This window comes from Macaca mulatta, chromosome 10, assembly GCF_049350105.2.
Source record: "Macaca mulatta isolate MMU2019108-1 chromosome 10, T2T-MMU8v2.0, whole genome shotgun sequence".
NCBI classification, from domain to species: Eukaryota; Metazoa; Chordata; class Mammalia; order Primates; family Cercopithecidae; genus Macaca; species Macaca mulatta.
The window spans coordinates 82,752,507-82,769,408 of record NC_133415.1 but is presented as its reverse complement, the minus strand read 5'-3'; the positions used below and the strand labels follow the sequence as shown (position 1 = coordinate 82,769,408).

Below are 16,902 nucleotides of genomic sequence, written 5' to 3'. Positions count from 1 at the left end.
ATTGGTTTTTGCCAGAACTGTGATGGAAAACTCCACTAGCAGAGCCATACTTAAAGATAAAGACATAGTCCTTTAGCAAATGATTTATGTTAGGGTTTCAAATAAAATATTTATAGAAGGTATGTCACTTTTATGTTAGCGTACCAACTCCCTACTTGTCTCAATCATGATGGGTAAAAAGGGATTCTACATTTAGATAGGCAAAAGATACAAATTCAAATCTTACATTCTTATTCCATTTCTGGGTCTCTGTGGCTGCATTCCAGCACAACCTCCCTGAAGTGGCGTTCTGAGAACTCCTTACGAGTGAAGGGTATGACCAAAGGTCCAAGTGTCTACCCAAAGAGGGAACCAACTCACTCTCACTATCATTTTCCTGAGATCACAAACAGTGCAAGCACATTTCCCATATACGGTATGGAAATGCTTCTAACCTTTGGCTAAATCCCTTTAGATCCTATAACCAAAAGTGTATTTTCAAAGGCAGGACCCATGATGGGAAGAATATGCAGGATCCAACGGCAATAAAAAGAACAGACCAGAATGCATGCCCTGTGGGTGTGTCTCTCCATTTTCCATTGTAATCACAACATAAATAAGAGGGGCTACTACCACATTATATCGCATGGGGAGGGGGAGAAAGAAATACCACTAGGCTGGGCACGGTGGCTCACACCTGTAATCCTAGCACTTTGGGAGGCTGAGGCGGGTGGATTGCCTGAGCTCAGGAGTTTGAGACCAGCCTGGGCAACACGGTGAAACCCTGTTTCTACTAAAATACAAAAAATTGGCCGGGCATGGTGGTGTGTGCCTGTAGTCCCAGCTACTTGGGAGGCTGAGGCAGGAGAACTGCTTGAACCTGGGAGGCAGAGGTTGCAGCGAGCCAAGATCGCACCACTGCACTCCAGCCTGGGCGACGGGGCGAGACTCCGTCTCCAAAAAAAAAGAAAGAAATACCACTTAACAGTAGCTAGCTGGAGGTGGCAGAAATATGCAGTTTCTATAGGGTATAATGGTTAAAAGCATGAGTTCCGGACCTCTGTTAGAGACTATTATTACAACTCCCTCCTTGGTCTCTCTGCTTCTGCCCTTGCTCTCCTGCAGTCTAAACCTGACACAGCAGCCAGACCCTACTACCCCTCGGCTAAAAAAACTCCTGTGACTCCCCATCTCAGGAGATAAAGCTCCTAAAATGGCCTACAAGACACTCTTAAGAGCTGTCAAGCCTCCGCTCCTACCACCATCCCTCTGACTTCACCTCTGATTACTCTCATACTTCTCCAGTCCCAGAACACTGCTTCCTTATGTTCTACATACACACCAGGGATACCCCCACCCGTGGGCCTTTGCATTTGCTGTTCTGCCTAAAATGATATTGCTCAAATAGTCACATAGGTTACATCCTTACCTCCTTCAAGTCTTTGTTCAAATGTCACTTTCTCATTGAGGCCTTTGCCAATCTATCTAAAATCTCAACCTTTTCCTATTCCCTCCTTAACACTTACTAGCTTATACACAACAGTCTTGCTTATTAATCACATTTATTATGTCTTTTCCACTACACTGTAAGATGAAGGCAGGAACTGTGTCTTCTTCACTCCTAAATTATTGGTAGCCAGGACAGTGTCTTGCACATAGCAGACATTCATCAAGTACTTACAGAAAAATCAAAACCCTTTTCTCCTCCTGAGCTGTGTATATACTTGGAAGATGCTTTCCTCCTGCCTGACTGTACCATACACACCAAAACCAGATGGCACTTCCTCCAAGAAGTTCTAGCCTATAGGTATAGATTGCTTGAGGTACTTTCATTGTAACTGACCATTCCCTACAGGGTAAGCACCTTAAGAGCAACACTGAGGCTTTGCCCAGCTCCCTATATATTCACTGAGTGACTGAGGGAATGCCTGGTCCTAACTGGCCATTCATTCAGTCACTGAATAGCTACTCTATGCCAAGACTGATGGGGAGACCCTGGAGAACAACACTAGTGTGGGTCTGGCCTCCTGGAGCCTGCAGTCTGTTGGGGAAACAGTAGATGTTTAACTATATGGATCCTGACTATGATGGGGGCTAAGAAAATAGATGGGTACATTGTTGCAGAATTAGAAGCATGCATGTATGCATGCGAAGTGTTACTTAAACTGTGCTATAAAGAACAGAAAAGAGCCTGTCATGCAGTGGGGAGTGGCGGCAGTGCGGTGGCACCTAAGCAAAGGGGCAGAGACCTCCATGTGGGAAAAGGCTCGGAGCATTCGAGGAACACAGGCCAAGGTAGCTTGAGCTCCTGGGAGAGGAAGAGTAAATATAACAGGAAGAGACAGTAGCATCTAGGAACTGGTTATTTCTACCTCCCTGACTTTCTGCACTGCTAGAATACACCTGGTCAAAATCAAAGGGGTCCAGGAGAGGGAATGTAGAGACTTGGTTAAGCTTCTTAGCAGGAAAACAAAACAAAAAAACAGAAGAAAAAATAGAAGTAAAAATAAACAAATGTCGCCATGAGCACCAAAGGGAGAACTGGATGCTATGTGATTAAGTTATTCATAATAACCCTGGCTTCTTCCATGGGAAATAGCAGGTGACAATATTTTTAGAGAAAATTCCAAGGCAAACAAATGATTTCCAGTTTATGGATACAATAAACCCCTCAGTACTTCATAAAAATCAGTTTAAGCACTAAAAATGTTCTAGTTAAAACATCTGTGAGTAAATAGGTGAATTTATGGTATATAAATTATATTCAATAAAGCTGTTAGCAAAAACAAAAAGGTCATGGACCCTACTGAAAGGAACTAGAGATCTTTGAAAGATGGCTGACAACTGGACCAGAGTAGTGAAACCGAGAAATGGATGAAGGAATGGTGGGAGCTCAAAAGGTACTGGAGCCAGCTTGAAGGGCTCCTACTGGCCAAATTTAGGATGATATTAGCATCAAAAAGAGTAATGGGTATCACTGATCTTAAGGCCCTGACAAAAATTTTGAGCCCACAGTACAGTAAAAGCAAATAGAGGGGGGAAAAGTCACTTGCCCCCACTGGGAACGGCAACACCGCATCAGTTGACATTCATTTTTCATTTTAAAAACTGGTAATTAAAGCCTGGGAACGGTGGCTCATGTCTGTACTCCCAGCACTTTGGGAGGCTAAGGAGGGTGGATCACTTGAGGCCAGGAGTTTGAGACTAGCCTGGGAAACCTGGTGAAACCCCGTCTCTACAAAAACTACAAAAATTAGGACAGGTGGCATGCGCCTGTAGGCCCAACTATTTGGAAGGCCAGATGGGAGGCCGGGATGGGCGTCTGGGAGGTCAAGGCTACAGTGAGCCAAAATCAAGCCACTGCATTCCAGCCTGAGTGACAGACACACTGTCTCAAAAAATAAAAATTGGTATTTAAAGGGAAAGAATTAGCTTTACCTTATCTTATAGAAGAATAATAGCTAACAAATTTAGAAAGAATGAAGGAATTTTATAAATCAACACTTTGTGAATGCCAATTACTTCTTCAGGGGAGAATTATCAGAAGGTGTAAACACCACTAGGTGAAAGGCTGATAAGCAAGAGACCATCTATGGTTACCTAGGCACTCCACAAATCACTGCTAATTGCAAAGGGAAAAATGTTCCTTTACAAAAAAGATAAAATTTAGCGTCACAACTAGTGATGTTTCCCATGTGTGCTGAGGATGAAGTACTCACACTAAAATGTTTAAACCGAATCTATTCAGACATTTAAAACATTAAACATCCCGTTCAGAAAATCAAGGCAGGGAACAAGTTAAACAATACCATGAGAAAACAGTAAGACAGATGTGGAGTATTCTATAACTAGCCCGCTCTCTTTGAAGAAATCAGAGTTATTAAGAAAAAAACAGTGTAAGGACTCTTCTGGCCTGAGATTAGACATAACAATTGCGATGAGTGAGGCTCAATGGAACTGTGGTTTTAAAAAAGAGCAACACTTTGGAGACAACTGGGTAGTCTCAATAGGCATCTGCTTCACAGCAGGCATCATTACTCCCATTTTATAGACAGCATGTGGAAGCTAGGAGCTATGGGACAATTTGTTCAAGCTCTCATAGCCTGTTATATGGCAGGGCCAAGATCAGAACACAGCAAAGAACCCACATCCTCTTTGGGGATCACTGTCCACCTGGCACCACTTCTGCCCACTGCCTGAGCTGGCACTCTACACACCTGGGATACAATCAGTGTCCTGTTTCTGCCTTTGTCCCCAAAAGCCCATTGTCCACACAGTAGCCAGAAGGAGAGGGGGCTGTTAAAATCCAAGCCAGCCAATGGCTCCCACGTGAGTTAGAAAAAGGCAACGTTGGCAGGGCACGGTGGCTCATGCCTATAATCCCAGCACTTTGGGAGGCCGAGGCAGGCAGATTATGAGGTCAGGAGATCGAGACCATCCTGGCTAACACGGTGAAACCCCGTCTCTACTAAAAATACAAAAAAAAAAAAATTAGCTGGCCGTGGTGGCAGGCGCCTGTAACCCCAGCTACTCGGGAGGCTGAGGCAGGAGAATGGCATGAACCTGGGAGGCGGAGCTTGCAGTGAGCTGAGATCACGCCAGTTCACTCCAGCCTGGGCAACAAAGCTAGACTCAGTCTCAAGAAAAAAAAAAAAGAAAAAGGCAACATTTTTATAACAACCAACGAGGCTCCACCATCCCCTCATCTCCTGCCACATACCCTCTCATACAATCCACTTCCTGTTTCTCTAACACACCGGTCTTCTTGTTGTTCCTCTAATGCACAGAGCAGGCTCCAGCCTCAGGGTCTTGCACTAGCTCTTCCCTCTGCCTGGGATACTCTTCTAGACAGCCCCACAGCTCCCCCTCCAACTATCTTTGAGTGAATGTTAAAATGCCGCTTTTTCAGAGGCCTTTTCCAATCACCCTCACGAAAAGCAGCCAACTTCCCCTCCCATCCCTCACTCTGCTTTAATCTCTCCACAGTGCTTCTTACTACCTGATGTGCCCCATGGCCATACTGTCAGTCTCCTCATCATAAGCAAAGCCCCACCAGATCAGGTCTTTGTCTATTTAACTAGCCACGTCCCTAGAGCCTGGCTTGCTGCTGTTGCTCAAAAAATATGTGCTATGGGAAGGCAAACAGTCTTGCTGCAGCCCCGCCCCAACAGTTACAGCCTGTGTGCCTCAAGACAGCACGCATCAGGGGAAGCCATCTGAGGCATCTCTGCTGAGCGTGAGCCTCCCTCCAGACAGATCACCAACCAAGAGATACCTAGCAAGGGAGTGGATGGAATAAAGCAGAGGAGAAGGGGGGAACGAAGCTAAGGAAAGCAAGGGGCTTGAGGGAGACTGCAGCAAAGTGGCCACACCTGCCCTGCAAGCCTCAGCAGCCCTCTAGTCAACCTCCCGAGGACATAAGGTTGAGGGGCTCTTGGTTTGTCTCAGTTAGAAGCCGGGAGGCTACACCTGACTTAAACCTGATCCCAAGGACAAAATGTCCAGTTACAGTTACTTTTTAAGAAGAAAAAAGAAAACATTCCTTCAATCCCCTTGAGTTTGCTCTCACAATGGCAGGCACACGGCCTGCTGAAGTAAGTAAAAGAGGTCTAAACCTAGCTGTGTGCCAGAACAAGCTCAACAGTAAAGATGACAAAGCTACTGGAGGCAGCAGGGAGGGGCCGTGAGAATTCACTGGCTCCTAAAGGCACTTACTTGGCAGGTTACCTTTCCACCACCTCCCTCCCACCTCAATGCCTGTCATGCTCCTAGGAGATGCTTAGCTGGTGATAGTGAACTTTGTATTTTCCCTGTGGTACCACAGAGGTTGTGCACGCCTTCCTTTGAGGCCTTGCCCATGCTATGCTCTGCTAGAAGGTCACGGAAGTCACCAGAGGGACCCTTGAGAGTGGCATCAACGTGACTGACAGCCATTAGTGGCATTTAAAGCATCCACATGGTAAAGGTCAGTCTGTGCTTTGCATCCCTCTTTGCTTACTTCCATCCCTTACTTCCATCCCTCTTTCTCTGGACCCATGCCCACATCAGCAGTAGTGGACACCTGGCAAGAGCAGACCGGATCAAGAGTGTTCACCTTACTCAAACTCTCCTTCTCAGGAAAAGTAACAATCAGAATTACAGCCAAGAAATCTGAGCCAGACACTCAAAAGAAGACAGAGAAGCTGGGCATGGGGAGGGGTGAGGGGTGAGCATGCAGGGGACTTCCACCACCCACCGGTTGGGAGAAGCAGAAAAACAAAAATCTCTTAACAGGAGACTACAGAGGCAGTCAGGCAGGAAACAAAACAACAAGCAAACAACGCCAAAAAACAGAGATGAGAACTAGGGGCATCATGATTCTTTCTTTCCCCTTCTTGGGGCCCAGTGGGCTTCTGCCTTTGAAAACCCCTAAAACGTTTATGATAATCTCCACCTTCTGATCATGTTCCCCCAGGATGGATTCTGTTCCCAGTGACTTAAAAGCCTTAACTGCTACAGATGAGATCTCACAGTGCCTACCCACTCCTCTCACGCCCCCATAGGTCTCAAACAGGTTATTCCTGGGAGGCTGGTGACAAAGACCCACGGGAACAAAGCCGCCAGCCTGCTCGAAAACAGTCTATTCTGTGAGCATAAGGCAGAGCTGGCTTCTCACTAAGGCGTCTTTATAGGGCTTATCAAAACGACACAAAAAAGAAAGCTTTTGTCCTAATGCATGCCAGGGTCCTGCTGCTGTTCTGGGAACATGTGGGTGGGTGCCACCCGCGAGGAAAACACAGACTTCAAGAGGCACTGGAAACCCTGATGGTGTTCTGGGTCTCATGACCATCTGTTCTCATAGGAAAAGGCTCCAGACATGCTGTGTGGGGATATTTCACCAAGAGGCATGGTGAAGTGCGGCACTGCCTACACGCTGGGGTCCAGTCCTGTTGGCAGCACCAGAACATGGGTGAGCATGAGGGGCAGACGTGGGAGTGGGACACATGCTTCCAAGCACCCCAGTGTGGCTATGTACAAGCTAGGGTGGGGAGGGGTGCGGCCAGAAGGCAGCTCCTCACGGCTGGAGTCCCAGTCTTTGCCCCAGTTGGCTGCGGAACTGAATGAACTGCCCACTCACCCTGGCACTGTAAATGGTTATTCTTCTCATCCTTCGGATCAAAAATCACCAAACGGATGCACTTTCATCTACCAGACCTCCCAGGCTCAGGTGCTGACTGTGGCCTACAAGGACAGCTATCTAAAACATCAAAAGCACTTTCCAGATTCTTTCACAGACATGAGACTGCTCCCCACAAAGATGGGTTTCAGTAACTCCTCCTTTGGCAGCATTTTTAAAGTGCTAGTCCTTAACTTCTACCTCCTGCTCCCATTTCTACCCATGGAGAAGGGCCATAGAAATAAAAGGGCATGGGAGAAGGGATGTTGGCTGCCTTTTCCTCTTTCCAGTGAAAGTCATTTCCCTCAATAGAGGGATCCCTCCATGTTTCCATTATTTGGAAGGGAAAGGTGGAGTTTATTAGTGAGCAACCTGGCCAAAACTGCCCACAGCCTACTACCCAGGAGGAGGAAGAGGAGGAGAGGGAGTGGGAAAACAGGAGGAGGAGGAGGAAAACAGAGGAAAGGGTGGGAAGGTTGAGAAAGGGGAAGGAGGAGGGGGAGGGAAGGTTATTCGTATCAACAACTGTGGCTACACCAATCACTCCCACCCTTGCAGGACCAACAGCCCACAGACACGGTGTCTCCGCCAACTCAGCTCTCGCCCTCCCCCCGTCCATACAAACCAGAACGACCTTGTAAGGGCAAGGAGTAAAAGAGGGTCCCAAGGCACACGACTCTGATGTTTGAATTCTGGCTGGGGAGGGGGAGGTGTCTAAAATTTCCTTTGGCTTATATTATCACTGTTTATTAGCCTCCAGATTCTTTATCTTTAAAATGGAGATGAGAAAAGTCTCTACTTTTAGAAGAGCTGGGGGACTAAATTACACGTGCAGCTTTCGGTCAGCCTGAGCCATCGCTACCACTAAGCCTTGGATTTGTAAGTGGCTCAAAAGTAAAAAGACGGAAAAAGGCTGTGCAGCTCTACTTCCCTGAAGGCCAGGAAGAGCCAAAGCAATGACTTAGGAAGTGGGATGTTTCCCCACCCGCGGCAAAGGGGCGAATTCCGAGTTCCCCGGAGGAAGCAGCAGCTCTGCAGACTCGCAATTACCTCGTCCTTATCTCCAGTGAAGGGAGGGATGGAAGTGGGGGCAGGGGCACAGAAATGGTACAAATCCTTCCTAATGGTCCCAGGCCAGAGCTCTGACCATTCCTGAAAGTGTGACCTTGGGAAAGTGACTTCGTCTCGCCAAGCCTCAGTTTCCTCATCTGTGCAGTGGGCAAAAGGGCAGCATCTAAGGTGCAGAAATGCTTCTGATGGGCTAGATAACGCCTAGCCCGCAGCCAGCGCTCACAACCGCCGATTCAGACCCGCCCGGGTTCCGCAAGCCCGGGGCTGCCCCTGAGCCACCGCCCAGGCCTCAGCCTCAAGCCATGCGGGCCTCGCCGCCGCCACGCCCCGGGCCCCCAGGCCTTGGCGGCCAGTCGCACCCGGGCTTGGGACTCTGGCCCAGGCCCCCACCCCGCCTGGCCCCCGACTCACCGGTGTAGTGCACCACACAGGTCTGGCCGCGCTTCGGGAAGGTGCGCCCTGAGGAGACAGAGACGGGCACGGTGAGCGGATGCGCGCGGCGGCGGTACTCCGGGCCGCCGCGCGCCACTACTCACCGTCTCCTGGGGAGATGGTTTCCACCTGCACTCCCATGGCGGCGGCGGACGCTGAGCGGGCGGGCAGCGCGACGGGCGGCGTGGAGCGACAGCGACCTGGCGACAGTTCCACGGCTCTCCCTAGTCCCTCGGCTCGTCGCCTGCGCACGCGCACGCCCCCTCACGCCCAGCCCTGCGTGCGCGCCCCACACGGCGCGCACGTCCCGGAAACCCAGGCCTCCGGAAGAGGGACCGGAATCCCGGAAGCCCCGAGGCCTCCGGATGCAGCTGTGTTTGCCAGGTGAGTTCTTCGTTCTCCCGCCCTTCCTCTGTGCTTGGAGCGGGTTAAGCATCTCCCTGCCCAAAGAATGGGAGTAATAATAGGGGGTCCGCCAGTCACTGACTGGGTGACTGTTATCAGGTTTCCACTTCTAAGCACACAGTTACTTATCCTGGGAAGGGCATGGTTCGGAGAAGACAGCGCACAGGTGGTACTATGTTAGCATTTTATAAGTGGCTCGAGGTTCTGAGTTCTGCTTTTCTTCACTGGAGGAGGAGTTGTCCAAATTCATTCATTCACTCACCCATAGCTTACATGCATACATTCTTATTGAGCATGTGAAAGTTGATAATACGAATTGGGTCACTCTTGTTATGCCCAACGGAATCAGAATCCAGTGGCCAGGGGAAAAGCAGTGGAGGCACACAGCACCTGCTCCAAGAATTAATATTTCCACTGACTCTGCTGCTGAAATGACCTGCTGTCTCGCTAAGACCAGATTGAGCTAGTAACTGCTGAAACAACCTGCCATAACCTAATACTAGTTTTACTTACCACTGTCAGTCACCAATCAGAGCTTGCCAGCTCCCTGAAACTTTACTAGTGCCAATGTGCTTTCTTTCAAAACAATACATTTCTCTTTCTTATAAAACTCCCAGCCTTCTCTTTGTTCTTTGGACATACCAAAGACCACCAGATCTGTGTGTATGCTCCAAGTTGCAATTCCTGCTTCCCCAAATAAAACATTACATTTAGAGATTCATCTCTATATTTTATTTTGACTTTGACAAGCACCTTCTATATGTCATGTACTGTCCTTGGTGCTGAGGATACAGCAGTGAAGGAGTCAGACCTACTCCCTGACCTCACAGAGTCTACGTATCAGGTGAGAGAGATAATCAAATAACCTGTTTAAGTAAAAAAAAGATATGGAATAAATGTAAAGTTTCAAATCTATAATACTATGAGATAGTAATACATGCTGTGAGAGGCATGTTAATATAACAGAGATGCCTGATTTAGTCTGTAATGTGGTCAGATAGTTCCCTGAGTTAGCTAGGTTTAGCCAAGGTTAGAAGGCCAATTGTGTGTATGTGTTGGGGTAAGGGGAGGCAGAAGGAGCAGAACCTGCAGAGGCACTGTAACCCAAGAGAACACTGTGATATGGTCCAGGACATAAAGAGGCACATGTGACTAATCTTTCTCTGATCTCTGTGTGTGTACTTCTGTATTAGTCCAGTCTCACACTGCTATAAAGAATACCTGAGGCTGGGCACGGTGGCTCATGCGTGTATTCCCAGCACCTTGGGAAGCTGAGGCGGGCAGATCAGTTGAGGCCAGGCATCCAAGACCAGCCAGGCCAACATGGTGAAACTCAGTTTCTACTAAAAATACAAAAAAATTAGCCAGGCATGGTGGCACATGCTTGTAATCCCAGCCACTTGAGAGACTGAGGCATAAGAATTGCTTAAACCCAGGAGGCGGAGGTTGTAGTGAGCCAATATTGCACCCCTGCACCCCAGCCTAGGTGACAGAGTGAGAATCTGTCAAAAAACAAAAAACAAACAAACAAAAAAACCCTGAGACTGGGTACTTTATGGAGGAAAGAGGTTTAATTGACTCACAGTTCTGCATGTCTGGGAAGCCTCAGGAAACTTACAATCATGGCAGAAGGGGAAGCAGGCATATCTTACATAGTGGCAGGCAAGAGAGAGAGTACGTGAAGAGGAACTGTCAAACACCGATAAAACTATCAGTTCTCATGAGAACGCACTCACTATCATGAGAACAGCATGGGGGAAACCACCCGTAGTGTTTTAAACATGACCTCACAGTTTTTCGACACGCTTACCCTCATCTATGTCCCCTTTCCTAAAATCTCAGTGAGCTTGTGACTGTTCTGGAAATTTTAATAGTGTAAGAATACAGGCTGTAACAGAACCAAATTAACTGTGGCTGAAAAGAGACTGAAGTTGCTGTCTCTTTCATGTAACAGTTCAGAGGCAGATGGTTCAGTGCAGGTAGGACTTCACAGGCTGCCCGGGGACTCATCCTTCTTCTACTTGTGGCTCCCCATCCTTAGAATCCTACCCTCATATACATGGTCCAAATTGGCTCTCCAATATATTTTCATCTCAACTAGTGGCAAGGGAGAAAGGAGGAATGTGAGGGTACATTCTCATTTCCTTTAAGGGCATGACTTAGAATTGCACACATCTCTTCCCCTCATACTTCACATTGACTATAACAGTTATATGGTCAAATTTAGCTGCATGGGAGGCTAGGAAATATAGTCTTCATTCTGGATGTAAACACACCCAACTAAAATCAGAGGTTCTGTGCTCATAGAATGGAAGACTGGATATTGAAAGAGGAAATTTAAAAAAGGCCCCAGCAGTTGCCAGGACACTGCTTCACACCACCTAGAGAAAATCAGACTGCAGAGAGAATAAATGATGGAGAATGAGAGCAACCAGGGGCAAGAGAGTTCCTAGATTCAGTTTTCCCTGAAGCCTAGCAAGATAAGGCTTGCCTCACATTCATCCTGTGGTCTCTCTCATGGCTCTGAATTGGGTATTGGTTCAAAACATAGACCTGCTTTTGAGACAGTGGCCATCCCAATCCATGTATATAAGCTTTGTTTATATACATGGGGCTTCCCAAGAACCTCACATTTGCACCACTTCTTCCTCAGTGCTTTGAGAAAACACAGGAAAGCATGTAGCTATCAGTTCAGCCACCAGATCTGAGATGAATTGGACCTGAGGACAAGGGGCATTTATTAATCATTTATCTGATTTTTTTAAATAACTGGGAGAGTTCCTTTCTAAATTAGTTTAGATTCTGTTTATATATAACCTAGTTATTAATTAACAACTCTGTTAAGTATTTAAGTTCTTTGGGATCACCCTTTAGCAAACCAGAACTAAAAACAGAAAGTGAATGACTCTAAGAGGTGGAACTGGGAGAAAGAGCAGGAGATTCTGACTTTCATTTAATACCATTCTGAACTGATTAAATTTATTTTTACTCTCTTTGTGTAACAGGAGACAGGGAATCATTTCAGTCTGAAGTCATAAGCATCCCTGAAGACAAGGGGAAGTGACTCCTTCCCTGAAGCTCTAAAACCTGAAAAATGGGGGTTGGATTTCCTTGCATTTATCCTGTTCGTGGTTTACTCAGCTTCCTGAGTATATAGGTGTATGCCTTTCACCACATTTGGGAAGTTTTCAGCCATTATTTCTTCAGATATTTTCTTCTGCTCCATTCTGTTTCTCCTGTCCTTCTCAGATCCTGATAACACAAACATTAGATATTTTGGAATTGTCTCCACAGGTGCCTGAAGTTCTGTTCAGTTTCCCCCAGTCCTTTTTCTCTGTTGTTCAGATTGGATAATTTCTATTTTTCTATCTTCGAGATCACTGGCATGTTTCCCTGCAATCTCCATTCTGCTATTGTACCCATCTGTTGGGAGCTGAAAAGGCCAAAGGGATCTTGACCAACTCAGCATTCCACTGGAGGCTATATGATCAAATAGCCAACTGTTTATCATGAATGCAGGATGTGGGCAAACTCACAACTGCGCCTGCCACCAGGAGGTTTGCTGAGGGCAATCACCCCCTGGCACTGTGCTCACTGAGGTTATCTACTGGGACATCTAGAGCCTATTGTTTGAAGACTGCAGTCTTGCAAGCCTGCTGTAAATCAAACTGCTAACCGACAATCACCCCCCACTTCTCGCTGTCTCTTTTGCCTAATAAATGCAAAGGGCTCTAAAGCTCAGGCCCCTTGTTTACTAGAAGCAAGGAGCCCCCTGACCCTTCTTTCAAATATACTCTCTTGTCTTTGTCTTTTATTCCCACGTTTGCCCCCTTTGTTCTGTCCCTCAAGGTCCATGCAGGTGACAAATTGCGACCCAGAACAGGGACTCCAAGGATGTCAGATAAGTGGCATCCGAACACAGATACTTTGAGGATGTGAACAAAGAAGGTCTGCTGGAGCAGAGGAACTGAAATTGACAAGACGCATGGGGACCCCAGGATGAGTCTGCCGACAGCGGATATAAGGTCAGTGCCCTAAAGAGGTACTGGGAATGATATAAGGTCGGTGCTCTAAATAAGTACTGGGAATGGGAAGTTTTCTGAATCAGGGTAACATGAAGCAGAATTTATCTATTGAAGAAAAACATGTGCAGTTGCTTCAAGTTCTGTTGAGACAGTCTGGAGCTCAGGTTAATTCGCAGGCACTAACTAACCTCCTGCAGAAGCCACAAAATGTTATTACACATAACCCATGGTTTCCACAGGCAGGCACTCTTGACGTGAACAATTGGGATAGACCAGGAGAAGGATTAAAACAGGCTCATCAAAAAGGTCTTAAAGTTGATTCTTCTGTTTTCTCCACTTGGAGTCTAATTCGTACTGTTCTTCCACCATTATCTCCTTGTTATTCTGCTGGACAGCAGGCTGAGTCTAAAAATCTGAAAGAATCTGTTGTCCCACCCACAGCTCCAATTGAAAATAAAAAACAGGAGAGGGAGGATAAAAATTGGCCTATACCGCCCCCTCCAGTTGCAGAAACGTCTGTACTGCCTCCTTTGGTAGTAGAAATAGAGACCCCAATGCAAAGAAATTTACGCTCTGCTTCCATAGCTGGAGAGCCCCTAGGACCTTGCACTTTTCCTATTTCTGTAAGGCCTGATCCAAATAATCCACAGCAGTTTATTCATGAACACACCCTACTAGAGTTTAAGTTGTTGAAGGAATTAAAAATGAGTGTAATTAATAATGGGGTACAGAGCCCATTCACTTTAGGATTGCCAGAATCTGCATTTGGTGGTATGTGTCTTCTACTCTTTGATGTAAAACACTTGGCTCAAACTTGCTTGTCTACTAGTGCATATCTGACATGGAATTTAAATTGGCAAGAACTGTGTGCAGACCAGGCTAGATAGAACCATGTTGCTGGACACGGAGACATTACAGAGGATATGCTATTGGGTAATGGCCCTTATTCAGACCTGGAACGGCAAATGGCACTCCCAGATGCTGCTTATCAGCAGACTGCACAGGCTGCTAAACGCACCTGGGCCACGATTCCTGAAGAGGGAGTCCCAGTACAATCCTTTTTACATATCATGCAAGGGTCACAGGAACCCTATGCGCAATTTCTTGCAAGATTACAAGAGGCAGTGAAGCATCAAATTCCTCATGCCATTGCCACGGAAATGCTAACCTTAACTTTAGCTTTTGAGAATGCAAATGCAGATTGTAAACGTGCACTGGCACCTGTGAAGTGTACAGAAAACTTGGGAAATTTTCTCAGAGCTTGTCAGGATGTAGGAACCGAACTTCATCGCTCTTCAATGTTAGCACAAGCAATGGCTAATCTAGTAGTTGGCAAATCTAAAAGGAGCCAAGGATTAAGCCCTAAAGTAGGAAAATGTTGTAATTGTGGAAAAACTGGACATTTTAAAAAGGAATGCCGCCAGATCTCAGGACAGAAGGGATCTTATAATGCAGTCCCCCCCCGTAGTGGAAAAAATGCCAGGACTCTGTCCTCGCTGTAACAAAGGAAATCACTGGGCTAATCAGTGCCGCTCAAGATTTCATCAGAATGGCAACCCCTACTGTCGGGAAATGAGAAGGGGGCCTGGACCTGGGTCCCTCAAACAATGAGGGCATTCCCAGTTCAGACCACAACCCCATTTCAGGGGTGGGTCCCAGGAGAAACATTGATTCCCTCACTCCAGGAACACCAGGAAGTGCAGGATTAGATCTCCCAGTTAGAGAACAGGTAATGTTAGCTGGTGGAGACATATCTATCAAAATTCCCACTGGCATGTGGGGACCTTTACCAGACAGATACATGGGACTAATTTTAGGCACAAGCCACCTTAACTTGCAAAGCATCATTGTAGTCCCAGGAGTTGTTGACTCCGATTATGAAGGAGAAATTCAAGTAGTTTTAACGTCACAAGATCTTCGGGTTTTTGAACTGGGAGAATATATAGTGCAATTATTGCTTATTCACAGGAAATTATACCCTTCTCCACGAAAGGAGAAACAAGGAAATAAAGGGTTTGGGAGCACAACTACATGAGAAATCTATTCATCACAACCTATAGCCTCTAATAGACCCACCTGTGTAGTACATATTAAAGGAAAGAAATTTTATGGGCTTATGGACACTGGAGCGGATGTGTCAGTAATATCCAGTAAGGACTGGCCCCCAGCATGGCCTCTCCGCTAACCTCCACATCCCTAGTGGGAATAGGAGCAGCTAAAAGTGTTCAACAGAGTGCTGAGATTTTTATGTTGTCTTGGTACGGATGGACAACTGTGTACTTTTCAGCCTTACATTGAAAATATAGCTATCAATTAATGGGATCAAGACTTACTTACAGCATGGGATATGAGACTTACAAATGAAAACTTTGATAACCCACAATTTAAAATGTTGAAGGATGTGGGATATCAGAGTGGGAAAGGTTTAGGGAAATTCCTACAAGGGAACCCTAACCCGATATCGGTAACTGGAAAGACAGGTTAAACCCTGCAGGGAGATTCTTCATTAAATTCCCCATGGCAATTAACCAAAGAGGCAGAAGTTGAGCTCAGGAACAGCATGCCTCCTGGCTACAGCTGCAGAAACCTTTGCTTTCATCATCCCTCAGACAAAGTTTTGCAGTTTTATAAAGTCCATTCTTTCATTCTTCCTGTGATTACTCATCACAAGCTTCTTCCAGGTGGCCAGACTTATTTTACTGATGGCTCTTCCAAAAGTCGTGCAGCCATTTATGGACCTAAACATACTCAAACAATAATGACCTCTGGGGTTTCAGCTCAACGTTCAGAGTTGATCGCAGTCATTTAGGTTTTACAGCTCACAGCTGCAGATCCTATCAACATTGTCTTTGATTCAGCTTATGTTGTAAATGTAGCCAGTTGCATAGAAACTGCTACAATTAAAAGTACACTGGACCCAGAACTGCTTAATTTGTTTCACTTATTCACTTATTCTCATATGTTGCAAGCTACATGCCAAACCGGTGAGACAGCTGGTCATGTACGGCCACATTGTCTGTCATCATTGCTCATATGGGGATTCCTAAACAATTAAAAACTGACAATGGACCCGCTTATACTAGTCATGCTTTTCAAAATTTGTTATACCTTTGGGCTATAACCCATAAGGAATTCCTTACAACCCTCCAGGAGAAGGCATTATAGAGCGGGCACATCAAACATTACAATGTATGTTGAATAAACAAAAAGGGGGAGTAGGAGACCAGTTACCACCTCAAACAAAATTACATTTAGCTTTATTTACTTTAAATGTTTTGACTCCTGGTATGGATGGTAGAACTCCAGCAGAAAGACATTGACAAGTGTTAGAGGAAAAGAGGAAAGTTTATCCAAAAGTGTTATAGAAATCCCCAGAAGAAGGATGATGGACAGGTCCGGTGGATATACTGACGTGGGGAAGAGGGTATCCTTGTGTTTTTACAAGAGGTGGACAAACCGCGTGGGTGCCCTCGAGGTGTGTGTGGCCATGGAACGGGAGACTGGAGGAACCCAGGGTGGCCAACCATGGGCCCAGTCTCTCGGGTACAGGTCATGAGCCAGCTGAGCCTGACTGCGAAGATGGAGAGAAGGCCGACGGGAGTCACAACACAGTCTTAATGTTAATTTGTAAAGAATATCACCACTCAATTTACAGTTTGTGTTTTTAATCCTTATGTGTTTCTGGCACCTAAGAAGGACCAGCTCCAGGTAAACAATACCCAATTGACCTGTAAATCTTGCCAGTAATATCACTGCATTAATCATAGCACATCGCAAACACATAATACCCCTACTTTGATAATTTTGGGTTGCATCCCTGGATGATGGATTCCT

The 16,902-nt window shown here is 46.3% G+C and overlaps 2 protein-coding genes across 16 annotated transcripts in view; one reads left to right on the top strand and one right to left on the bottom strand.

Moving 5' to 3' along the window:
* The window catches only part of FKBP1A (FKBP prolyl isomerase 1A), a 33,800-nt gene extending 24,914 nt beyond the window's left edge, over nucleotides 1-8,886 (bottom strand). For 7 of the 10 annotated variants that reach the window (XM_077948895.1, XM_077948897.1, XM_077948893.1 and 4 more), the window contains exons 1-2: nucleotides 8,743-8,886; nucleotides 8,618-8,665 (exon numbers count right to left, since the gene is read on the bottom strand). In XM_077948895.1, coding sequence (XP_077805021.1) covers nucleotides 8,618-8,665; nucleotides 8,743-8,779 — 85 coding nt within the window. In that variant the 5' untranslated portion in view covers nucleotides 8,780-8,886. 10 annotated transcript variants of the gene reach the window in all.
* The window catches only part of LOC114670456 (uncharacterized), a 45,274-nt gene continuing 37,031 nt past the window's right edge, over nucleotides 8,660-16,902 (top strand). For all 6 annotated transcript variants that reach the window (XM_077951399.1, XM_077951400.1, XM_077951396.1 and 3 more), the window contains exons 1-3: nucleotides 8,660-9,022; nucleotides 9,794-9,887; nucleotides 12,049-13,068. In XM_077951399.1, the coding sequence (XP_077807525.1) occupies nucleotides 8,697-9,022; nucleotides 9,794-9,887; nucleotides 12,049-12,081 (453 nt within the window). In that variant the 5' untranslated portion in view covers nucleotides 8,660-8,696 and the 3' untranslated portion in view covers nucleotides 12,082-13,068. The remainder of the gene's footprint in view (nucleotides 9,023-9,793; nucleotides 9,888-12,048; nucleotides 13,069-16,902) is intronic.